The sequence below is a fragment of the Psammomys obesus genome, unplaced genomic scaffold (genome assembly GCF_907164565.1).
Source record: "Psammomys obesus unplaced genomic scaffold, mPsaObe1.curated_primary_1811, whole genome shotgun sequence".
Classification (NCBI taxonomy): Eukaryota; Metazoa; Chordata; class Mammalia; order Rodentia; family Muridae; genus Psammomys; species Psammomys obesus.
Genome location: NW_026591711.1, coordinates 380,020 through 406,498, shown reverse-complemented (window position 1 = coordinate 406,498; position 26,479 = coordinate 380,020). Strand labels below are relative to the sequence as shown.

The following is a 26,479-nucleotide window of genomic DNA, read 5'->3' as shown; positions in this document are numbered from 1 at the left end:
TCGCCCGGGGACCCCGGCTGCGTCCACCCCGCGGGGTCGCGGGGGCCAGAGGGGCAGGTGGGCGGCGGCAGCGGCGGCGGCGGCCGGCTGGTGCCGGAACGGCATCCTCGCCACGCGCGGCGCCGCAGTCCCGGCCCGGGCGCGCAGCCGCGGTGTCTGGGTACGCTCGGCCCGGAGGCCGGACGGGAGGGCCGCTGCCCCGTGCCTCTCGCTTCCCGTGGGCCCCGGCCGGCCTCGAGGCCGGCGCCCTGACGGCTCAGCGCGCGTGGACCAGCTCCCCGGGGCTGCCTCGTCCCCTCCTGACACCCCTGGCTCTGCGATTCCCCCCCTCCCCCCGCTCCAGGCCAGCCTGGACGTGGACCAGAAAGGAGGCCGCGCGCGCCCACGGCGGACTGTCTGCTGGGGTGTTCCTTTTGCAGACTTCGGGGTGCTGGGTGGCCCCCTGAGGGGGGTCGGGGAGCGAAAATGCAACCCGAGTGGCGAGCCGGTCGGTCGCTCTCCCTCCCCAGCCTCTGCAAGTTAAAAAGCCACACCCACCCGAGGGTTCGGCTCCGCACCCTCGCCTTGCCCTGCTCCTCCCTTGTCCTCGAGTCGGGTGGGAATCCTGGGGCCCTCTTGAGGTCCCCGAAGCAGGCTGTGTTTTAAAGACAGTAGGTTTCAAGGCGGAGAGAGCCGCTGAATCTAGCCTTGCTTCTCGTGTGTCCACAGGTAAAATGGAACTGCACGGGAAACCGATGGAAGTTGAGCACTCGGTCCCCAAACGGCAGAGGTGAGCCCATTTGCTCTTTTCCTGGTCGCTTTTTAGTGATAAAAGCTAGGACCCCTTTGGCTTTCAGGCTGGGGCCACGGCTCAGCGTGCCTTTGCCCCGCACGCATTTAGGTTTGTGGCAGGTGTGTGTGTGCGCCTTGATAATTCTGGGAAGTAATCGAGGGCTCCTCTGCCGCCCCTGCTTCTGGTTTATTGTTGCTCTTATAAAAGCCTGTCAAGGAAGCTCTCGCAGCTACAAGTTCTTGGCAGAGAAGGTCTAGTCCTTTCAACTGGAAATCCGAGTTTCAAAGGGCAGTTCAGTCTTTGGGAATCTCCGGGATGTAGAAGGCAGGGCCAGGACGGATGTGGGGAAGCCGGTCTGCGGTGGTGGCCGCTTCTGAGAGAGGAGCAACAGAGTTGCCTTTGCCCTGCTTCAGTCACCAGCCAGCGGCCACTGGAACAGGGAGTGAAAGCCGGGGTCCTGCAGCCTTTCAAACACTCCGGAGTTTTTGCAAACAGTGCCTTTGTTCCTCCTGCCCCTTGGTGTGTTTTTGCTTACAAATAAGCAAGCGAAGGCTGGGAGATTTGTGCTACTTGAGTGAGATTTCTTTGACGGCATCTGTAGCTGTCACTTTACAAAATATTTGCAGGCTATTTTAGTTAGCTACTGAAGCTTTTTGGAGAAATATCTCCCCCCCCCCCCCCCCCCCCCCCCCCCCCCCCCCCCCCGCACAGACCTGTTCTGGACTCTGTAACTCTTAATTGAAAAGACTGAGATTAGCCTATGCCCTTCTGGATTTTGCTAGGTGGGGTTAAGGTTTCTGTCTTGCCTTTCTGTCCTCCCCCATTCCTAACCTGGACCAAACAATAAGCTTGAAGTTAATTCAAACCAGGGCTGTGTGTATCTGGTTAAGTATTTCTGAGAGTGTGCTCTGGGGGACAGAAGGGATTTGCTCTACAGAGAGAGAGGACAAGAAGAATGTTCTGTGACTGTTTGGAATGAAGCTCTCTTCCACATGAATCATTTCACATTCCTGGTTTTCCGAATAAACTGGTGTGGATATTTGTAGATTCTTTTGAAGTACTTGCTTAATTTTCCTTAAGATAACTAGAAAGACATCTGAGTAACTGGATTTAGTTCTAGTTAGGAATTGTGGTAGGGGTCAAGTTATTTCATATAGTAGAATGTAATCACTTTAAAAAATCTTCTAAAATAGATTTGGATACAAATCTATTTTAATACAAAAAGTATTAAATTGATTTTGGTTTCATATGAATTTAAACAATTGGGGGACAAATCACATGCCCTTAGGTTTAGAGACCAAAAATGAAAGTCACTGTACTGGTTGGTTGCATGTTTATCCTGTGTGTCTCAGTTCTTGTTTCTCCCCTGAGCTTGGGATCAGTCCTTTACACAGGCCGGCGCTCCACGGCTTGAGCCACACCCCCAGCTCTCACTTTTCACTCAAGGTTGAATTCAAAGTAAGCAAAACAATAAAACAAAACAAAAAGCTGGTGTTGTAGTTTAGTAATAGAATGCTTGCTTCGCATGCCAGAGGCCTTGGGCTTCACAGTCCCAGGGGAAGGAAAGTGATTATAATTATGACCTCTATTTTCTGTACCTTCTGCCTTTTCTTTTAGGAGTTAACGTCTGTGCATGGGGAATTAATTTAGGAACTTTGGTAACAACTCCTAAAGCTTTGCTTAGCCTGAAAAGGGTTACTTGTTACTTTTAAATTGTAGGGTTCCTCTTTTGGAAAGCTAGGAGACAGATGTAATAACTGGTAGCAAATGTTTATTGGAAGCTTCTTCAGTTTATTAACAATGTAATAACAATAACAAGGAGCTTTTCCTGCATCCCCTTCCCTTCTCTCTCTCCCCCTCTTTTTTCCTCTCCCCCCTCTTTTTACTACCAAAATGCTTAGGATTTTAAATGCTGTGTTGCTAGTTGAGTAAGTAAACAAACCTAATACATTTTCTTTCTGACTCGATTAGCAGTTGAGTGCTGGAAATCCTTCACTGAAATGTTTTGAATATAGCCTTTATCTGCCTAGGAAATTTCCTGTTCATCTCTATTACCGTTTAGTTTTAACCGACCCTTGAAGTTGTGTAGTTTCCTTTATCTGGACTCTTCCATCATCTCCATAAGCTCCGGAAGAGGGCCACGAAGTGACCTGGCAACTACATGCTCACTTACCTGTGGCAAGGTTAAGAGGTGGCTCTGGTGTGGATTACTTTAATAGAGACTTGACTGCTCAGCTCAGTCAGATCAATTGATTGCCAAGGTAGCCTGCTGGACTTTGGGATGGAGTTTGTTATGCTTTGCAGTCATTTTCCACCATCATGTGGGCATCTGAGGTAGGCACGCCTACTTGTAGGGCAGTGACCTTTATACCTGTTTGCAAGGCATGTTGGGAAATGGGTGCTGGGGAATGCTTCTGGCAGCACTCTGAGATGGATGAACAGGCACAGAGGGGATTGGATGCTTTGCCTGCTAGCCCAGCTCTCTTGCTGCAAGCTGAGCTGGGCGGGACCCTTTCAGGAAGGGGTATTGTTGAGTTTGGTTCAAACCAAGCTTAGTTCCCCATTACTGAAGTCTCAAGGGAATGTGGAAGGAATGTGGCTTTTCTGCATTCAGATGCCCCTCTGTTGTAGATTACAGCACAGTGCACAGGGCCTGAGGATCCCTGTTTCCAGAAGAGAGGCATGCTTTGGACTCTGAGATGGTGTTACACCCTCTGTTCCAAATTCAAAAGATCTATCACAGGAAGGCCTGATGGAGTCCAGAGACAGGCATTTTATTTTATTTTATTTTTCTCTTTCAAACATAAGGTGAGTGAGGAAATAGTTTTGCTAGGAAGGCTTGTGGTGGAGTGTGGTTGGAAGAGCCAGTGTGTCTAGGGCTTCTGGATGCCGCTGCGTGCTCATGGACACTGTACCGCCACACTGTGTCCACTATGTTGCGGGCTGTTGGGCACGGGGGAGGGAGTGGCAAAGTTGCTGACCCAGCAGAACTGAGACTCGGTGGTTTTAGTTAAATTTCCATGACTTTCAACTTCCCGATTTTTCATATTCAGTTTTTCGCAGCCTCTTCATATTTGATCAGACTTGTGATTTAACTCTTAATCTTGGTTATAAATATATGAGTCAAGGAGACATATGTTATAGTTAATGTGTATAAAGGATCCTTGAGAATAGTTGGTGGCACTAAGGCTCACGTACTTCATATTCTCAATGAGAAGATAAAGGGAACAGCTTACTTTTGATACTGGAATCTGTGCTTATGGCGTCAGTTGAGTAGAGCATTACAGAAATTACCGGAACTTTAAATTCATCTCCCTGTAAGTGGCTACTTAAAAACTAGTGTGTTGCTTCTTCAGTGGCTGTTTAGTATAGAGCAGGAGGGTGTGCCCATTAGCCCTGGGCATTGTAACTGCTGACTGTGGGGCCGGCTTCAAAGTCTTAGGATAACAAGCGATGTTTTCAGTGTTGACCATTTAAACACAACACAGGTATTCCTTAGCCATGTGGGATGGATGAGTCTCACTTTTCAAGTGTGGAATTTTTCACACATGCACATACTTAAGGTTTAATGTTAGGGAACTTGTCTGGGAAAGAATTGCAAGCAAAGTTATCTTTTGAGTGCATAACTTAAGATCAGCAGTGTGTGTCTGTTTAAGTGGTTGTGGCTGGAGGGATTTTTGAATTTTTTTTTTTTAATTTCCTATTTTGCTCAATATAGTTAAATAGAATTTGCGAGATTTCATATTTTGGCCTTAATGGGGCTTTTATAAACCAAATGGATGTTGCTAAGCAGCTTCTACCATGTTTGTTCGCAGCAACCCTGAGGAAGATGTTTCTGAAACCTGACATGTGTCCGGAGCCAATGAGAATAGGGAACCTGGCTTATGCTTTGACCTGTGTGGCTGCTGAGACTCTGTCAGGCCAGATGCCTTTTATGACAAACTCCAAGGGGCATAATTTGTTCGGAGGTTTGGCCGCTTTCCTGGAAGCAAATGGGTTCTCAGATCGGGTTGAAATTTAAAAATATCTCTTGGAATTACAGAGATGTGATGTTTTCCCTCTTTGGCTCTTGCCTTGAAATCTTCTGTAGTAACGTAGCCGAGTGGCTTCCCCGCCTCTTTCCTGTGTGCCACTTCCAGGCAGGCAGTGAGTGGAAAATTATCTTTGCGTGCTTCGCAGCCCTTTGTGAGCTCTGCCGCTGCTGCGCTTGTGCTGTCAGAGGACTGGGATCTCGAACTACAGTGAGGCTGCTGAAACACCTCCATTTTTGTGAGGAACTCTCTTGCAGTTGTCCTCAGCAGCATCCAGGCAGCAGTTTCGCTGGCAGTAACTAATTTTTGAAAGGTATGAATTATCTGTTCAGTAACTCTGACAGTTGGTTTGGTCTGGGAGGAAGGAGAGGCGGAAAGATGGTTTAGCTGTGCTATTCTTAGCTCTGTTTCCTTTATCGACTGTTGTTTCTGATTCAGGCTTCTAGAGTCACAAGACAGGAGATGGCACTACGGTAGCAGTGACCGACGGGTTGGCATTCTGAGTCAGATTTCTACCCTGTATATGCGATGTTTACAGATTGGCTTGTACTGCCAGCATTTTGCTGGAAGGCTGATGATAGGCAGACTCTGCAGTGCTCCATTAAAATTGCGGGTGTAATTTATCATGACCTGAAGTTCTGTCTGGTAAGTGCTTAGCACTGGTGAATAAACAGTGGCAAATATTAACATGGTGTGTAAGTTTTATTGTCCTGAAGGAGGGACAAATACTACACCAGTTGTCCATGTTTTAGACAACTATCCTGAGACCAGTTAACTTGATTAGGAAATAGTTTGAGCTTATCAAGAGCTCTAAGCTGAAAACGGACCAAGCATCGTGTTTTTCTTTTGAGAGTGCATCTTGCTGTGTAACCCAGGCTGGCTGCAGACTCTTAATTCTCCTGCCTTGGGCTCCTAAGGGCCATGATTACTGGTGTATTTCCATGCACCAGGCTCCAAGTTCTTAGAATATCTGGCATTACTGTGTTTGATAGCTGTTTTGAGAGTAGAGTCAATTGTAATCATAGTATTGCATTTATGTATCTACCCAGCAAACTATAGCAAAACTTACGGGTTCAGGTAACTTTTTCTGGAGACCCTGAGTTTCTGATCTTCCAGCCTCTACCTCCCAAGCGCTGGTTACAGGCATCCAGGCAACTCTGTGCTGTGTATGTGCTGTGGGCTGAACCCAGGGCTTTGTGCCTGCTAGGCAAGCACTCCACTAGTGCTTTTAGGGCTATAGCTCTAGCCTTTTTTCGTTCATACCTTTTGAGACAGGGTCTCACTATGTAATGCAGGCTGACTTAGAAAGCCTTCTGCCTCAGCCTCCTGAGGTCTGTGTTCACAGTTGTTCATCTTCACACTCAAATAGCTCTCTTTCTCTTCCTCTCTTTCCCTCTCCCTCTCTCTCTCTCTCATGCTACCCCCCCCCCCCATGCTCTGGTTGTCCTAGAACTCACTTTGTAGACCAGGCTGGCCTCGAACTCAAAGATCTTCCTGCCTCTTCCTCCTTAGTGTTGAGAGTAAAAGACCTGAGCCATTACCACCTACCTCTTTCTATGTTTTTATGGGTCTGTTAGCTAGTTGGTTCTATCCCCCATGATTTCATTTGGGTTGATTAACTAAAGCTGAAATAAAGAGTCAGAGTTCTAGAGGAGTCACTCCCATAACTGCCCCTTGGCTCTTACCCTTGTAGCATCTTTGTCCGGGTGATATCTCGTCACTCAGTAGCCAAAGGTGTATCCTCTCACCCCAGTGATTGGCAGATTGTTATCTCGGTCACATTCCATTAACTAAGGCAGTTCACCAGGCCAGACTACATGCAAGAAAGATAAGGAAATAGTCCTTGTCTGCAGGTGGTAGAGCTGTGTGCATGATCATCACGGAAGGAGTTGATGGGCGGTGGCATCTTCACCTTATCTTACGGTGCTGGAGATGGCAGTCAGAGGAGGACGCTCTCTACCACAGCACTGGACCCAGGCCTTTAGGTGTGGGGACAGGCTCTGTCCATGTAGCTCAAGGCTGGCTTTGAAACCGAAGTGTAGCCTAGGATTATCTTTGGTCTTAGCGTGTATTTAGGAAAGTCTTTGACTGACAGCTATTTCTGCTAACGGGGTTATTGGCTTCAAAGGCTTGAAACATAAAATATCTGAAAATTGGACTGGAAGTGTAGCTTACAAGTAGAGTGTTTACCAGATACAAGTCCAGGGTTCAATTTCCAGTGCTGAAAACATTTTAAAATTGTTTTTTTAATCGATGAAAATGAAGAGCCAATGTCTGCTTTTATTTCCTTGGAAGAGATGTGTTGGTGTTAGCAAAGGTTCTGTGCATTTCTAAAAAGTAGCCATAGTAACTGCTGATGGATTAAAAAAGAAAGTTGAGAATCAAGGACGACAAGGTGTTTTGGCCAGAGCAACAGGGTGGAAGATGGTGCCATTCATCAAAAAGAGCAGTATTGGAGAGGGGACAGACTCCGGGGTGGAAGGCAGGAACTTGACTTTTGACAAGGTTCTATACTTAGTGGATATATCAAAGTGGTGGAGAAGACCTTCGTATGCTTCAGTCTGGAGCTTGAGGGAAGGTAGGAGGTAGAGATGAAAATTAGGAAATTGATTACATGTGTTTGAAACCATCAAATTGAACTAGATGACCAAAGCACTGAGCCTGAGGCTCTGGTCTAGGAAAAAGGAGATGCCACTGAAACAGGGTGAATGGAATGGTGTGGGAAGAGAATAAGCTCACTGCTGCACACAAAACCTTACCAACAAAGTGAAAGTAACTTGGAAAGCCATTTCTTTTTGTAAAAAGGATGTGCCAGAGGGGCTGGAGAGATAGATCAGTGTTTAAGAGCGCTGGCTGCTCTTCCAGAGGATTTAGGTTCCATTTTCAGCACCCACATTGCAGCTCACAACTGTCTGTAATTCCTGTCCCAGTGGATCCATCGCCTCCTTCTGCCCTCCTCAGGTACCTGGCATCCAATCGGAGCACATACATGTGTACAGGTAGAAGGACTCATACACAGAAAAGCAAACCTTTAAAAGAGAAAGGTTTAAAAGAAAAAGGTGTCTGTGTGTGTGTGTCTGTGTTTATCTCTCTCTCTCTCTCTCTCTCTCTCTCTATGTCTCTGTGTCTGTCTCTCTGTGTGTCTCTGTGTCTGTCTCTCTGTGTGTATATCTAGTGAGTATAAATAGGCAAGAAGAGACAGCCTCTGTGTTTTATCACTAATGCAGGTGGCAACTGTATCACATCTCATGGGAGTCTGACCTCACAGTCTGACATGATGAGTTAATCAACAGATAGGAGAAGGGGGAAAATATTCAGGGCGTAGGGGTCCTTATTGGGGTTACTGCCTTTGGTAGGAAAAAACAAACCAACCAACCAACCAAAAACCCTCTTCTTCACAATGGCCGGGGATCGGGAATGTTTTGAGGAAAAGTAAAATAGACTGTGGAAAAGGAGGTTATTATTACCTGTGTTGGTACTACAGACACGTTTGTCTGTAGATGAGCATGTGAGTGGGGGCGGTGCAGCCTTTGGGGCTGTAGAGTGGCTCAGCAGTTAAGCTCACTTGTTTCTCGTGGAGAGGACCTGTATTTAACACTCGAGTGGTGGTTCATCACCCTGTTCTGATCTATAGGCACCAGTCACCTACGTGACGCACATAGACACGTGCAAAGCCCTCTACAAAACCCTCTACACATAACACAAAACTGAGAACAAAAAGTGAAAGGACTTATTTAAGATGGCTGTGAGCCACCATGGGACCCTTCTCTTTGGCCCCAAATAAATCTTTTTTCTACAGTCCGGGACGGGGTCTCTCTGTGTAGCTCTGGCTGTCCTTGAGTGAGATGCACCTTCGTTTTCAGAGTGCTGGGATTAAAGACACCACCACTAGTTACCCAAAATAAATAAATCTTTAAAAATAAAGAGCTAACCCTGGCTCAGCAGTATATGGGTGGATTTATGATATTCCAATGACATGGAATATAATATTCTTCCAGATTTCACTTATTAGGCTCTTGGGTTGTCTTCTTACTTTCTAGAAGCATTTATGAGTTTATTATTTCTAATCTGTTAGCGCTGGAAGAGTCCCCTGACTTGAGTAGATCATCTTGCTCAACAGATGAGACCTGTTTGTGACATCACTCCACGATCTATTGCCTGGTGTTTTCCAGCATTTTGATGGCTCTGAGCTCAGTTTCTTAGACAAATCATACTTCTTTTTATTGGCATACATTTGGGAAATCCTCCAGAGCTATCTGAGGTTGCAGAAAAGGTGAGGTCAAGGTCAGATCTTCCATAGAGCATAATGACTTGGCAAGCAGAGGTGGAAACTGGTGGTCAGGCTGTTATGGATAGCATGGCTAGTTTTAATTAGTTTAGTTGTCGCTTAATCTGTAGCTCAGGCTATCCTAACATTCCAAATTCTCTAGTCACAGCTTCCCCTACTTCCGAGGTCACAGGCAGATATCACCACACCTATCTCTCTCATTTTTATTTTTTATTTTATTTTATTTATTTTTTTTTTGAGACAGGGTTTCTCTGTGTAGCCTGGGCTGTCTTGGACTCTTTGTAGACCAGGCTGGCCTCAAACTCACAGAGATCTCCTGCCTCTGCCTCCCTGAGTGCCGGGATTACAGGTTTGTGCCACCATGCCCGGCTCCACACTTACCTCTTTAAAGTACTTTAATCATTGGTTATTTTGCATGCTGGGAGAAGTTAAACATACTTTTCATTTTACTTGTAAAACTTGTGATACAAGAAATATGATCTTTTGAAAGTACTTAAATTCCTTCTTAGGTTTTGAAAATCTCATCCTAGGTGAGAGCAGGCTCCTCAGTTGTGAATGATGGCCACCTTTGCTGCTGGAATTAAGTGCTTCCTTACCTAGCTCAGCTGATCTTGAGGGACTTGGCTTTCTCTCAAGCCTTTGCTTGTCTGTGTAAATTCTTGGATCAGTATCAGTAAAATGCTGTTTGGGGCTGAAGAGCTGCCTCAGCAGTTAAGAGCAGGGTAAAGGCAGGTATTACCTTTCCAAAGGAGTAGAGTTCAACCCCCACTCATAACCACCTGTAACCAGGGGAATATATCTTCCGACTCCACAAGCACCTGTATACACGTGACTTACAACACACACACACACACACACACACACACACACACACACGATTAAAATAAAAATATGTTGTTTTTTTAAGTGCTACCTTTTCAATGTGTTAGATACCTACTGTGTTCAGGAAGGGAAATTAAAAAGCCGCAATAATAAATTCTTCTGTGGTATTAGTTGCTTTCCTACAGGATTTGGCATAGAGTCCTGGGAGAGGAGACTGACACCACATAGATCAATGGGCCCCACTGCTGGCCCACAGCCTGACTTTGCTGTCCCCATTAAGTTGCCCAGATCCTCAAGTGGCTTACACGGCAGCCCCATCACATTTGTGGGGACAAGTCAGGGCAGGGGTTCTTGCCATTTCTGAAGTTTGGAAGTCTTTGAAGGTCTGACTTATTTCTGTCTTCCTTTAGGAAGGTCAGAGCAAGATAGTTGGGAATCACAGTTTATTACAGTTGAAAACATTCAGGGATCCTGATTTTGTTTGGTTTTTGGAGACAGGGTCTCATGGAGCCAAGGCTGGCCTTGAGTGCCTGCCACTCCTGCATCCACAATCAAGTGCTGCCACACCCAGTGCAGACACCAGTTTTAGGGAAGAAACCGAAGCCTGGCGTGGTGGCACATGCCTTTAATTTCAGCAGAGCCAGGTGGAGCCCTGAGCTCCAGGACAGCCTGGGCTACATGGAAAAACCCTTTATCCAAAACCAACAACCAAACTAAGACCTTTGGCTTTGGTATATATTTGGCAGCTTCATCTTCCTATGAATGAGGTTCGTGGTGGAGTGGGGGTCGTGGCAGCTAAGAGGTGTGAGTAGGTAGAGGCTGTAGAGAAAGATGCCCGAGCTTTCTCCCTAGGGTTCCTGTGATTACTGGAATACATTCCTAGGCCATGAAATGGTGCCTGTTTGTCCTGGCTGGTTTGGTAGGGTCCTGCCTTGCTGAGGGAAGTCCTTTAATTCATGTAGTGTTGAGGATTAGGAGACTCGGAGGTGAGTCTGCATTTTTGTGTCCTTGGAGAACTGAAGAGCATGCAGCCTAAAGGATGTTGCGTACGAGGTCTTTGCTTTGGGTTGGAATCCTTATTCCACGTGTTAAAGATATGATAGTGTTTCCTTCTTCCTTTAATAAAAATCTGTTTTTTTTCTGTGTGTGTGAATGTTGTGCCTGCATATACATATGTATATGTGTCTGTACCGTGCGCATGTCTTGTGCTCCTGGAGGTCAGAAAAGAATGTTGGGCTCCCTGAAACTAGAGTTCCAGGCAGTTGTGAAGCTACGCTGTGGGTGCTGGGAATGGAGCCCTGGTCTTCTGAAAGAGTAGCAAGTGCTCTTATCCATTGAGCTAACTCTTTAGCTCTGGCATGCTGGTGTTCAAAGATGAGGGAGTTGAGGTCTTGAGAGGGTCTCTGCCATAGCCCCTGCAGGATTCTCTGCAGCACAGACACACTTTCACCTGGTAGTTTCACCAATGTCGGTGTGGGGTTTTGGCCTTTTGAGAGTCAGGTGTGAGAACTAGATGATGGTAGATTGGATTTGGAGGTGATAGCAAGTGTAGACAATCTTAGTTTCCTGGCATCGACTCATTTAAGAGTAGAATTCTGTGCAGTTGGGTGTGATGGTGCACACCTGTGATCCCAGCATGTGGGACGTGAGGCCAGCCTGGGCTACAGGATGATATCCTATTTGAAAATAAACTGAAAGTCTGTTCTGTTTTTCTTCTTGTTTGTCAGTCATAGAGTCTGTGTACTCAGGCTTGCCTTGAACATCTATCTTCTCTGACCCTGTTGTGAATGCTCAGTGCTGGGGTTACAGGCATGTGACCTGTTGGGGTGTTTTGTGTATATTGAGTATATATTAATTTTTTCTCACAATTTGGCGTAGATACAGTAGACTGTGAGTGTTGAGTATGTGAACTTTGTATTTTTTGGAGTACATTTAAATCAACTTAGAACATGGGGGTGAGGATTGGGGCAGAGAGGTCGCTGAATTGTTACGAGAACTTGCTGCACTTCCAGAAGGCCTGGGTTCTATTCCCAGCACCCACATAGCAACTAACAGGCATTTTGTAACTCCAGTTTTAGGGGACTCAGCGCCCTCTCCGGGCTTCCAAGGGTACCAGGCGTGCATACGATAAATGTGTAGACAAAAACACTCACATGTAGTGTAATGTGTAGACAAAACACTCACATGTAATAAATGTGTAGACAAAAACACTCACATGTATAAACTAAAGATAAAACCAGAACATCTTTATTTAAAAACAGTAACAACACATAAGGGATTATGAAATGGCTTAGTGGGTAAGAGGGGGTTGCCACCAAGTCTTGTGACCCCATTTTGATCACAAGTCATGTGATGGAAGGAGAGAACTGATTTCCTCTGACCACCACCTGTATACCACACAGGGAAGTAAATAAATGGTTTAGAAAGCAAACAACAACAACAAAAAGCAAACACAAGGTAAACTGAGAGAAATCTTTCTTCTTTCTTTCTTGTTTATTTTTTAATGGCACATGATGGCTAATGCCTTGATTCCAGTGCTTGGCAGAGGTCACTGGATCTCCAAATTTGAGGCCATACAGAGTGAGTTGTGGGCCACAGACTTCGTAGTGAGACTTTGTCTTAAAAAAATTTTTTATGGGGGTCTGGAGAGATGGCTCAGAGGTCCTAAGTTCAGTTCCCAGCAACCACATGGTGGTTCATAACCATCTATACTGAGATCTGGTGCCCTCTTCTGCTGTGCAAGACCACATGCAGGCAGAACATTGTATACACAATCAATAAATAAATCCTTTAAAAAACTTCTTACATTTAAGTGTGTGTGTGTTGTCATGTGTGTATGTGTGGTGTGTTGGTGTGGGTCGGGGGTGGTCATGACTCGCTCTTGGAACTGTGAGGCTGGAGCTGTGTCGCTCCTCTCAGTGACTTTCTCCCGTGAGTGACTTCAGCTCTCAGTTTAGTCAGTACTGTGTGCTGAGCAGTCAGTTTGACACAGGCTAGCGTTGTCTGAAAGGAGAGAACTTCAGCTGAGAGCACACCTCCAGAAGATCCGACTGTAGAGCATTTTCTTAATTAGTGATCAGTGAGGGAGGGCCCCATCAAATGATGGGTGCTGCCATCCCTGGGCTGGTGGGCCTGGGTTCTATGAAAGCAGGCTGAGCAAGCTTGGTTAAGCAAGCCAGTCAGCAGCACGACTCCATGGCCTCTGCATCAGCTCCTGCCTGGAGTTCCTGTTCCGACTTCCTTCAGTGTTGGACTTTGATGTGGAAGTGTAAGCCAGGTAAAGCCTTTCCTCCCCAGCTTGCTTCTGCCCATGGTGCTTCACCACAGCGGTAGAAACCCTCACTGGGACATCATCTTTGGTGGATGGTGATTTGCGATTATTATGGAAAACATGTTTCTGGGTCAGTTTTGGGATCTGTTCCTCAGATAGCCTGTTGAGCTGCTTTTGTCTCTGTAGTGTTCCGTGGGAATGGCTGTGCCCCTTAACATTCCATGACTTTTCATAGCCATTCTGGGGTAGCCTTCTGGTGGTTAGCCAGGGTAAGGTATGATTAGGGCTACCAAGCCTGTAATAAGGACAACTGCGCTCATGTTATTAACGTTGGTTATGGCAAGACAGTTGTCAGTGGTGGTGATTAAAGCTCCTGGTATTACTTGATTTTTATTAAAGACACCCCAAATGATGTAATGAGCCTTTAAAGAAAAACATGATTGGTTTTTTTATGTGCACATATTACTAACAGTGAAGCTGGGGACTGCAGCCCAACGCAAGGAGGAGGCCTGGTTAGAGCCTCACAGACCACTGTTAGAGTCCTTGCTACTCTGTGATTCTCAGCAGACTGATGGTATTTTTCTGTCCAGTTTCTACTGGTTTTGGTGGCTATAGAGAGGGCAGTGACACTGAAGCACGGGGTGTCCAGCAGTTGGTGGAGTCTGTGGAGGACCTTTTGGGTTAACTTCATGGAGTTGGGGCAGTAATGTTCCTGAATTTACCACATGGCAATAGAGAAGGAGGAATTGTTCCCATACAATCTATCGTTTATGTATTGGAGATATATACAGAGACATTGTTTTAAATTTCTTTGTAGAATATTAGTTATGCACAGGGTAAAAATATAAGAAGCTGGCTTTATATCCAGATACATAGACTTTTGAATCCTCAAAATGTATTTAGTTGTGAAATTATCCTGAGAGATCATGAAGGAATCTAGACAAAGCATAGGAAGTGGGGGCTCCAAGGAGCATGTCTGGAAAGCTGGTTGTAGAACAGACACCCAGTCTTATTAGTCAGAACGCCAGCTACAGCGGCATTTTTCGTCTTACGAGCTTGGAGAGGAATGAATAAGATTAAGATTAAGTCTCTGGTGCTGGCAGGAGCGTGGAGAAAAGATGCCCGTTCAGCCAGAGTGCACGCTGGCAGATGGCTGGCATGTGCTCCCTTTGGCAGTACAGGTTATATCTGCTACCTAAGGTACTTGGGAACAAGCATATCACATTTTTGTTGTTGTTGTTGTTGTTTTTAATTTGGGAATATTTATATGAACTTTTTCAGTTTTCCTAATCTAAGTCTTTGTGAGCTATGATCTCAATAGTGAAAGCTTTTAGATTACAGAATTTTGAAAATTTTGGGCAAGGGCAGAAAGCATCCACATCCTTTGCCAAAACATTCTAAGAGTGGCCAGCTGCTAATATTCTTCCCTCTGAAACCTCTCGAGCTAAACGCACATTGCTTTCAGCGCCACTGTCTTCAAGCTCCTACCAGGATGGCCCTTTAAGCCCTGCTTGAAGAGTTTAACTACTTTTCAACTGCAAAGTCCCATATTCGGTAGACAGGCAGCATGGTCAGGGCTACCACACAGTCAATATCCCGGTCCCTGGTGCCAACCTCTGCCTTTTGTTTTCCTTGAGACATGGTTTCTCTGTGTAGCCCTTGGCTGTCTTGGAACTGGCTCTTTAGACCAGGCCAGCCTTGAATTTACAGAGATCCCCCTGCCTCTGCTTCCTGAATGCTGGGATTAAAGGCATGCAACACCACCACTTGGCATCAACTTCTGTCTTAATTACTATTCCATTGGTATGAAGAGAATGGCCAAGGCACCTTATAGAAGAAAGCATTTAATTGGGGGCTTATAGTTTCAGAGGGTTAGTCCATTATCATCATGGCAGAGACTGTGGGGACGGACAGGCAGACATGGTGCTGGAGAAGTAGCTGAGAGCTTTCCATCCTGATCCACAGGCAGGCAGAGAGAGCAAGCACTGGGCCTGGAGTGCCGTCTCCTAGTGACACAGGTCCTCAAGCACCTCCTCATTCTTCTCAAACAGTTCCACTGCATCGGGAACCAAGCATTTAAACATACAAGCCTGTGGGAGAGCCATTCTCATTCAAACCACCATACTCATCACATTTTATTTTTTTAATTAAAAATACTTCATGTGCATTATTTATTTATTTATTTATCCATTTATTTATCCATTTATTTATCCATTTATTTATTTATTTATTTATTTATTTATTTATTTATTTATTTATTTATTTATTTATTAGGCAGGGTTTTTCTATGTAGCCCTGGCTGTCCTTGACTCACTTTGTAGACCAGGCTGGCTTCGAACTCACAGAGGTGGCCTGTCTCTGTCTTCTGAGTGTTAGGATTGCAGGTGTGCACCATTGTGTCCGGCTGTACATGGGTGTTCTGCCTGCATGCTTGTGTGTATGCCATTCATATGTGTATGTGTGGTGCCCATGGAGTTCAGAAGAGGTGCCAGGATCCCTTTGAACTGGAGTACAGATGCTTGTGAGCCACCATGTGGGTGCTGGGAACCAAACCAAGGTCCTCTTCTAGAGCAGTATTAACCACTGAACCATCTCTCTAGTCCCCGTACGTCACTTTAACAGGCACTGTTTAGGTTTTCCAGAGAGGCTGCTGACTGAAATCTGCAGTGTTGGTAATTCTGGGCCCTGTGATGCTCAGGTCCATTGGTTTCTCTTGTGTTTTGAGTGTTTGAGTGGCTTGTCATCTGTGAATATTGAAGAGCTAATTGAAGTCACGGTAATGGATAAAAGTTATTCAAAATTCTAGTTTTTGCTGAAAGCACAAATTCAATCATTTGAAATAAATATTAGGGGAAAACCCATTTTATAAGTGCTGTGTTCACCCTATTCTGTTTGGAGTCTGCTTGCCAGGCACTCAAGCATGAAGAGCCACAGCATTCCTGAAGTACCTTCAGGTAGTCATGGTGCTTCCTGAGGAGAGCCTGCCCCAAGCCTGCTGTGTATGACTGTGATCCCAGACTCAGAACTGGGAGTTCTAGGCCAGCTCTGGGCCACAATGAAGCCCTGTCTCACGAAGGAAAACATCAAAGATTCGCCTGGTGCTTCAGACAGCTGCCTAGCCTCTGTGTAGTCTGGAAAGCACCGCAGGTAGCCAAAGCGCTCTGTGTGCACCTTTGTTTTCAGTTTGTAGATGTCTAAGTGACATGTGCTCAAGAATTGAGACTGGCTAAAAATTCTTTTCACTACTTTTATACTAAGGACCTTATGAGACAAAGTGCACCTGATTTCTTACTGCAGGTGTCAGTGAGGCATATGGGAACCAGACAGTTGAGAGCCCCTGCTTTGCTTCATGCCAGCGGCCAGCATCACTGTCAACACAGATGTCAGCGCCGAGGGACATCCTAGCAATGCCAAAATGATAGTCTTGCCTCTGCGGGCCCAGGCATGCACAGCCTGCACTTTGGGAATTACTGCTCTGCTCTCACATCACAGTACTTGGATCGGCTCCTTTTTGTGAATGAGTATTTACACCATAGTCGCAGATGGCAAGAGCAAGTGAGAATCTTTATACAACTACCTGGCAGGAGATTCTATACAAAAAACAGATGTGGAGGACAGAAATGAAAACACTGAACCAAAGAGGAAAAATCTAAATATGTAAAAATATTTAGACTAATTAAAAAGAACCTAAAAACAAGTGTGAGGGTGGGGAGCCATGGCTCGGTGGCTAAGAGAACTTACTCTGTTGCATAGGACCCAGGTTTGGTTCCCAGCACCCACACAGCAGCTCACAACTGTCTGAAACTCCAGTTCTCGGAGATCTGAAGCCCTCTTCTGACTTGCATGGGCACCAATCACACACGTTATACATACATACCTGTTGGCAAACCAAACCAAAAAAACCCAGTAACAACCCTCCCCAAATAAACAAACAATAACAACAACAAAACCCAAACACACAGGACCCTGTGGTGGTTTGAGTGAGAATGGCCCCCGTAGGCTCATATATTGAATGCTTAGTCACTAGGGAGTGGAACTATTTGGGAAGGATTCGAAGGTGTGGCCTTGTTTGAGGAAGTGTATCTCTGGGTTTGGACTTTGAGATTACAAAAGCTCAGGCCACTCACAGTTGGCACTCTTTCTCTCTCTCTTCCTCTCTCTTGCCTCCTGTGGATCAGGTGTAAGGTCTCAGCTACTGTTCCAGTGCTTTGCCTGCCTCCTGCCATGTTCTTCACCATGATAATAATGGACTAACCCTCTGAAACAACCTCTATTAAGTGCTTTCTTCTATAAGGTGCCGTGGTCATGGCATCTCTTCACGGCAGTAGAGCAGTAACTAAGACAGATATAAAATAAACAAATCAAAAGCAAAAACAGAACAAAACAAGCTAAACCCAAAAAAGTATGAGTGAGCAAACAAAGTGGTGGGCTTGTATATTTGGGCACTCAGCCTCTAGGCCCAGAGAAGTGAACAGCCCATGGTACCTTTATTGGCACTAGTCAGCTCTTGGGGCAGAAATTGTTTTGACAGTTGCAGTGATTTGAAGCTGAAGATTGTGTGGTGCTTTATAGTCACAAGAATAAAGTGCAGCCTCTGATGTGTCTTAGCTTCCTTTCTAGGTCTGCTTAACTGTCAGCTATATTCAGAAAACAACCAGTATTGCTCTTGTTATAAAAGACACTTTTTAGACAATGGGAATCAAAGCAGTGACTTTCTGTGTATTCAAGTTCTTTGTGCTGTGTGTCTTTCCCATCATGAGACACTAGGTAGCTGGACCCTGAGCATTCTTTTATCTTTTTCTTTCTCTCTTTCTCCCTTCCTTCCTTCCTTCTTCCTTCCTTCCTTCCTTCCTTCCTTCCTTCCTTCCTTCCTTCCTCTCTCTCTCTCTCTCTTTTCCTTTTCTTTCTTTCATCTCTGTTTGTAGCTTTGGCTGTCTTGGAACTTGGTGTATAGACCAGGCTGGCCTCAAACCCCCAGAGGTCCTCCTGTTCAACCTTAAAGTTTTCTTTTCTTATAGTTCTATTAGATTTAAGTCTTAGCAGATTTTAAGTGATTTATTCAGTGGCTATGAAAACAGCACTTTTCCTTTGCAGTAAAAAACATGTAAGCAAGTATTTTGAGGCAACATAAAGGCCCTTTCCTTACACTCTTTGCACTAATTTTAGCATGAGTTCACAGTTCCTGTTTGAAACTATCATTTTATGACGTGCACTGCCAGTTGGTGACTGCAGTTCTGTTTGTGATCCTCCCCTGACTTGCATTGTTTGTTTTGATGTGGGTTCACAGTGTCTTACTTCACTTACTGTCACTACTTTGTTAACGTAAGGATTTTTTTGTTGTTGTTTAAAGATTTACTTATTTTATGTGTTTCAGTATTTCTGTCTCTCTTTCTCTCTCTCTGCAGGGCTTCTCTGTGTAGCAGCCTTGGCTGTCCTAGACTCGCTTTGTAGACCAGGCTGACCTCAAACTCAGAGAGATCTGCCTGCCTCTGCCTCCTTGAGGGCTGAGATTACAGGTGCACCACCGTGCCTGGCTAAGTGTTTGAGCTGTCTTCATGCATGTATGTATGTGCACCATGTATATGCCTGGTGCCTATGAAGGGCAGAATAGGGTATGAGATTCCCCTGGAACTAGAGTTACAGAAGGTAAAGAACCACCATGTGAGTGCTGGGATTTGAACCCAGGTCTTCCGGAAGTACAGCCAATGATCTGCTGAGCCATCTCTGCAGTATTTAAGATGGTTTGCTTCTTGAGAAAGGGTCTCACTCTGTAGCCCAGATTGGGCTGTAATTCAGTATATAGCCCAGGCTGATCCCCCACCTCAGCCTCCAGAGTGCCTGGCTGAAGTGCAGGTTTTTAGGGTGAGTGCTCCAGTGTGGTGAAGACAGTGACTCAGCGCTGGCGGAGAGCACAGGCAGGTGTGCACGCTTTGCTCAGGCTTCATTTTGGACGAAGGTCTTTAACTTCTGTGCATCTCAGCTACCTAGAGGCCACAGACTAGAGGCCACTGGCAGCTCCTTGGGTATGTCTGTAAGATACCAGGTCATCTTTCATATGAATGGCACATTTGAGTCACAAGCTCAGTGCTGTGTCCTATTGTGAACTGTTTATGTGTCCCCTCTAACAACGCTGGCCAGATGCAGCCCATTTGAGCTCATGGTCCTGAAGTTTCCTGGTTCGTTGCCGTGCAAGGCACTGTTGGCACAGCTGCTGGAAAACCAGCACACACTCACATGTGCCGCTGCGCTCAGGCTTGTTCTTGGATCTGTGCGCGAGTGGGAGATGTACTGACACAAACTGATGTTTTTTTGTTTAATACTGTATGCAAAATACCAGTGGGAGTTAAAAGTACTTTTTTTTAATGATAATTAAGTCTTAGAAAACTTAACAATACGTAACATACATGGAAACATTTAAACCCTAAGTGATTAAATTACCCCCTCACCTAGCACGGCAAGCATGGCCCTTCCTTCTGGAAAGATTTATGTGCACAGGTGAGCATCTGTTGGATGCTTAGGAAAACAGCTCTCTGTGCCTTACTGGTTTTGAGGTTTTAAAAAGCCGTTTTAAAGGCACTTTAGGATTTGGGAGGGGAAGTTTGTTTTACTCTAGGATGTTCAACAGTATTAAAGTAGTGAATCTCAATTTAACAGTAACACCCATCAGCCTCCCTGTGGCCTGCTGATACAATCTGCCTGCTTAAAGGTCTTGTCCCTTACAGGATGTTGAAACATCTTAATTCTTTTCTTTTTACACTTATTATCTGTGGTGTGTGTAGTGTGTAGTGTGTGTGTGTGTGTGTGTGTGTGTGTGTGTGTGTGTGTGTGTGTAGCGTGTATGGCACACACTTAAAGATCAGAGGACAACCCACAGGAGTCTGTTTATTCTGTGTCAGTTTTGAGGATCCAACTCAGGATGTCAGCTTTGTTGGCAAGTGCCCTTACCAGAGCTGGTGCCCTATCTTAGTAATAATTTGTTAAAGATATGTTTGTTTTGCCTGAAAGACTGTATGTGTGCCAGGGGTGTGCCTGGTGCCCACAGAGTCCAGAAGAGGTGTCAGGTCCCTAGAACTGGAGTTAGAGGGGTTGGAATCGCCTGTGGGTGCTGGGAGCCAAACCTGGGTGCACTGGAGGAGCCAGTGCTCTAAGCACTGCGCCTCCTCTCTAGCCCCAGGCTTTATTGCTGATCTCTGTGCTTACCTCAGAACACTCTGGAGAGAACTCCAGTGTGTGTCTTACCCCATATCACTTAGGAAGGAGGAAGGAGTGTGCAGTTTAACCAATACCCAAAGCTCCGAGAAACCCCCAAGTGGAGTTTCAAAGTTGCATTTGAGTGCTACTCTACCAATCGGAGCTTGCTTAGTGCCTTGAACTTAATTCTAAACAAGGTGAACACACTTGTGAGCCAGCTGTCTGGCTTGGTGAGTAAATGCTTCCTGTGCTAGTTTGGTAACCAGGACCTGCAGTGGAGAAAAAAACCCATTCCTGAAAGCTGACTTCTGACCTCCACATACACCAAAACACACAGTAATAATAAAATTTTTTTTTTTTTTTGAGACAGGGTGTCTCTGTGTAGCCTTGGCTGTTGTGAAACTTGCTCTGTAGACCAGGCTGACCTCAAACTCAGAGATCTGGCTGTTTCTGCCCTCTAAGTGCTGGGATTAAAGGCATGCACCATCACCATCCAGCATAATATAAGGACTTAAAATTTGTGTGTAAAATTTATTTGTGTGTGTCATATGTTTGTATGAATGTCCACATGTGTACAGGTTCCCATGCGTGAAGGCTAGAGATTAATGTTAAAATGTCTCATTTTTAGATTTTACATTTTACTGTATGTGTATATATGATGTATGTGCTTTAAGTGTGGTTTAAGTTCATGTGCTTGAGTGTGTGAAAGTGTGTGAAAAGTCTGAGACCAGTTTTTAGGAGTCAGTTCTCTCCTTCCACTGTGGCTCTGGGGCTCAGACTAGGGAGCCCCATGGGCTGGCATAGCAGGTACTTTGACTTGCTGGCTCATTTTGATGGCTCTCCACCTTTTTTTTTTTCCCAAGACAAGATTTCTTTGTGTAGCCTTGGCTATCCTGGAACTCGCTCTGTAGACCAGGCTGGTCTCAGTCTCATCTCATAGAGACCCGGCTGCCTCAGCTTCCCCGAGTGCTGGGATTACAGGCGTGTGCCGCCATGCCCGGCTCACCCTCCACCTTGTGTTTAAGACAAGGATGCTCTGTGAACCTGGACGTCACAGTTGGCTAGGTTAAGTGCCATTCAGTGTTCCCCCAGCGTTGGCATATTGATGCTCCCCAGGACTGGGGGCACAGATTGGGGTTGAAGCCTTTGTACCCAGCTGGCTTTTGCATGGGTGCTGGGGAGCAAAACTCAGGTTTATCAGTTCAGCCATCTCCACAAACCCTTACAAAGAAATTTAAGCCCCACTTTAAAGTTCATCTTATTTTCATTTTATTATTTCATTTTTTGAGACAATATCTCACTATACAGCTCAGGCTGGCCTGGAACTCATCATGTGGCCCTGGTTGGCCTAGAACTCAGAGATCCTCCTGCCTCTGCCTCCCAAGAGCTGAGATTAAAGATGTTTACCACTAGCCGGGCACAGTGGTGCACACCCGTAATCCCAGCAGTCAGGGGACAGAGGCATGTAGAGCTCTATGAGTTCCAGGCTGGCCTGGGCTACGCAGTGAAACCCTGTCTCAAAAAACAAAACTAAACGGAAATCAAAGATTTTTCAGATATATTTTTTTCTTTTTTAAAAAGACATATTTATGTTATTTTATAGTCTGAGTGTTTTTGCCTTCATGTATGTCTGTGAACCGTGTTCACACAAGGAGGAGGCCAGAAGCCGGCATCAGATCCCTGGAGCTGTAGTCACAGTTATGAGCTGCTGTGGAGGACAGGGGACCCAGCCTGGGTCAGCAACGGGTTTTCTTGATGACAGAGCTACCTCTCCTGTTTTCCCCTTTTTTTTTCTTTCAGATTTGTGCATGTGTGCACATACTTTTGTGTGTCACTGTGGATGTGTGTGGAAGTCAGAGGATAGCCTTGTGTGTTGCTCCTTGTTTTCCATCTGTGTCCAGCTTGTGTGCCACTGTGTAGGACCGGCTAGCTGGCCTGTGAGCGTCCCAGGATTCACTGTTTCCGTATGCCATCACGCTGTAGTGTACACATGAATTACCTTGCCGACTTTAGATAGAGGCTCTTAGGGTCTGACCTCAGGCTATGATGCTCTTGTGGAGGATGCTTTACCCAGTGAGCCATCGCCCTAGCTCTCTCTCTCTTTTTAATGTTTATTTGAAGATTATGTCTGTGTATATGTGTATGGGTGCTGGTGCCTGCCGAAGCCAGAAGAGTGCATTGGCCATCCGGGAACAGGAGTTCCAGGTGGTTGTGAAGGGAGCTGAACTCTGTTGTGCTCTTAACCACTGAGCCATCACTGCAGCCCTATCTTTTTTTCTTTTCCTCTTGAGACAGGGTCTCTCTGTCATATAGCTTTGGATGTCTTGGAACTTGATATGTAGACCAGGCTAGCCTTGAACTTACAGAGAGCCGTTATTTCTGCCTCCGGAGTTCTGGGTTTAGAGATGTGTGAGAACATGCCCACCTTTTTTTTTTTTAACCATATTTTCAAACTTACCTTTGAGTGCTGAATCTGCTGTTTAATGCTTAAATTAGAAGTTTTATAGAAAAACATGTGATTCTTTTTCCCCCCAGAAAGAGTATAAGCTGAAAATACTAAAATTTGACTTGTAAGCCTAAGTGAAGTCATGATTTTAAAGGAGAAAATATATTAAAGTATTAGTATTAAAAAAAAAGTATTAAAGAATTAGTAGCACACTTTCATGTGTGTGTGTGTGTGTGAGAGAGAGAGAGAGAGAGGTACGTGAATACCCAGGAGAGAGAGAGAGGTATGTGAAAGAGAGAGAGAGGTACGTGAATGCCCAGGCATTCATGTAGAGGGCAGAGGCCAACTTTGTGAAGCTGGCTCTGTCCACCTCTGTGGGTTCTGAGGGCTGAACTCAGGTCACCAGGCTTGCATGGCAAGTGCCTTTGCCTCCTGATCCATCTTGACTGCCACCGTGTACTTTATTTTCAAAGTGAATGTAAATAACAACTTTATAACCAGTGAAATAGTAACGTGTTGAGTTCCAGAGGGAAGACTAAAATGTTCACTCAGTGCACATCGGTCTGGCTGATTCTGAATTTATGGACTTGTTCAACAGTTCTAAAATATGTAATTAGGAGCCGCATGATGGAATCATAGGTAGTAATTTAATGCTGTAGTCTGTCCAAGATTAATTGTATGTCTTTACCGTTAAACACTGAATTCATTTTAAACTCTCAACACTTTACAAGCTGTTTTTTAATTATTCATTCATTATTGTGTGTTGGGTACGTGTGTACATGTGAGGTCAGAAGACAGCTTTATGGAGTCACTTACCTCCTTCCAGCTTTATTTGTGTTCTGGAGTTTGAACTCTGGTTGCCACGTTTGTGTGGCAATGTTTTTACCCATGAGTCATTTCACTGGTGGCTACAAACTATTTAAATATGTAGAACCAAAAACAAAACAAAAGGGGGTAAAATATAGATCCAGCTGATACATTTTATTTTGACTAGGATAATTTTGTGTATTTGTATCAGTATATAATGTTTTAAAAACAAGTTTCTAAAAAATAATTTATTTAAGCTGTATAAGTGTTTTGTCTGCATGTTTGTCTGTATACTGTCTGCATAGAGTGCCTATGGAGGGACTAGGTTACAGTGGGTTTGTGAGCAGCTGCGAGGTTGCTGGGAATCCACCCCAGATTCTCTGGAAGTGCAGCCAATGCTCTTAACAGCCAAGCCATCCCTGTAGCCCCACAAGTTTTTTGTTTGTTAGCTTTTTTTTTTTTTTTTCCCTTGGCACAGGGTCTCTCTCTATATATATATATAGCCTTGGCCTGGAACTCACTATGTAGACCAGGCTGGCCTTGAAGTCCAAAAAATCTGCCTGCCTCTGCTGGGATTAAAGTTGTGTGCCACCATGCCCAACTTTTTTTTTTAATTTTTTTTTTTTATATTAATCACAGGTTATTTACTCCCAGCCGTAGCCCCCTCCTTCATTCCCTCCCAATCCACCCTCCCTCCCTCATCTCCTCCCTGGCCCTTTTCAAGTCCCCTGATAGGAGACTTGAAGGAGATCCTTTCCTTCCATCTGACCCTAGCTTACCAGATCTCTTCAGGACTGGCTGTAAACCAGGTCTTATTATAGATGGTTGTGAGCCACCATGTGGTTGCTGGGAATTGAACTCAGGACCTCTGGAAGAACAGCCAGTGCTCTTAACCTCTGAGCCATCTCTCCAGCCCCATCCCAACTTTAAATCTAAGTAACAAACAAAGGTTGAGGTTTCACAAATGACTTAAACACAAAGTTCTAGTTACCTGGTTTTACAGAGAATTTTAATTTAGCTTACATATTTGTCTTAGTTACTTTCTATTGTTATGATAAAACATCATGACAAAGGCAACCTATAAAAGGAAGTGTTTAATTTGGGGCTTATGGTTTCAGAGGGTTAGAGTCCATGATGGTGGAACCAAGAGGACAGTGGCAGGAAGAGCTTACACCTTGATCTGCAGACAGGAGCCAGATTTGCATCTTTTGAAACCTCAAAGGACAATGACACACCTCTTCCAACAAGGCCACACCTCCTAACCCTTCCCAAATAGTTCCACTAACTGGGACCATGTATTCAAATACATGACCCTATTGGTTCAGGCGCATCAAACCACTCCACATATTGTTGTCCTAGCTCTCCAAATTCATTAAAACAGTGCTATGGGAATTTTGGTAAAATAACATTAAAAATAACTCAACCTAATACTTCAGCTCTTTAGTTAAATTTGAAATGCTACAACTTCTTAAAATATGGGGTGTTTTCAGCAAAGCAGAGTATGTTTTTGAGTTGTTAGTTTAAAAATGAAAGCATGCAAATGAAATATTTTTGTTACTGACCTTGAATGAATACACAGCACCTGGTAAGAAGTGGCTTAAAGTGATTGATTTCTTTAATTATTTTTATTTTATGTACATTGATGTTGTATCTGCACTCACATCTGTGCGAGACTGTCAGATTCTCCTGGAACTAGAATTACCGACATTGTGAGCTGCCATGTGGGTGCAGTCCTTTGAAAGAACAGCCAGTGCTCTTGACTGCTGAGCTCTCTCTCCAGCTCCAAAGGGATTGAATTTTAAAGTTACTGATATTTGTAGTGTGACTTTGATACTTATTTGCAGTTTCTTTTTTTTTTTTTTGTCCCCGTATGGTTTTATATTTCTTTATTTTTTAGACATGGCCTCAGTATGTAGCCCTGGCTGTCCTAGAACTCTGTGTGTAGATCAGGTTGTCCTTGAACTCACAGAGGTCTACCTCCCTGGGATTGGAGCTGTGTACTACCATGCCTGGCTCATTTTCTTTTAGCTTAAATGTTGAATTCAGCCACTGATGACTACTATGTCCAGATACTAGAAAGAAATAAAAATACGAATTTAAAAATTTGAAAGAAAAGCATTAACATTTTGCTAAGTAATTTTATGCAATTAGGAAGGCAGATTCCTGTGACTGAGAAGGACACCAACGTATCCGCCCTAACATTGTGGTACTGTGAGTGCCTAGTTCTACTGGACTTTTCAGGCTGTCTGATTAGGTAATTTGCAGTTTCTGGAAGAGAAGGGCGCTCTCCCAGTTCCATAGACTCCGGTTAGAGTCATTAGACTTTTAAAATGTGTTGATTGCTTGCTCTAAGCAAATCAATTTTTCCTGCTTGTTTTTGTTCAGTTTCATATTAATATCTGAATTCACATGCACTTGGAATATGTAATGAGCTCTTTTTTTTTCCTTGTAAAAATCAGCGATGATTAAAAAAGTTTCTTTATATTTAAAACCATCTCAAGGTTCTATACTTACAAGGCTAAATGACTAGTCATTTGATGTTTAGTAACTAGGGAGGAGATTTAGAATTGAATACTTGTCTTTGAGATTATATTCTTTTTTTGTTTGTTTGTTTGTTTGTTTGTTTGTTTTGTGAGACAGGCTTTCTCTGTGTAGGCTTGGCTGTCCTGGATTCGCTTTGTAGACTCACAGAGATCCACCTGCCTCTGCCTCTCTGAGTGCTGGGATTACAGGTTTGTGCCACTGTGCCTGGATGGAGATTGTGTTCTTCTTCTTCTTCTTCTTCTTCTTCTTCTTCTTCTTCTTCTTCTTCTTCTTCTTCTTCTTCTTCTTCTTCTTCTTCTTCTTCTTC

General features: G+C 44.6%; 1 protein-coding gene across 2 annotated transcripts in view; it reads left to right on the top strand.

The window, feature by feature from the left end:
- Positions 1 to 26,479, top strand: part of Igf2bp3 (insulin like growth factor 2 mRNA binding protein 3) — a 128,621-nt gene that overhangs the window by 609 nt on the left and 101,533 nt on the right. For both annotated transcript variants that reach the window (XM_055611842.1, XM_055611841.1), the window contains exon 2: positions 709 to 769. In XM_055611842.1, coding sequence (XP_055467817.1) covers positions 709 to 769 — 61 coding nt within the window. The remainder of the gene's footprint in view (positions 1 to 708; positions 770 to 26,479) is intronic.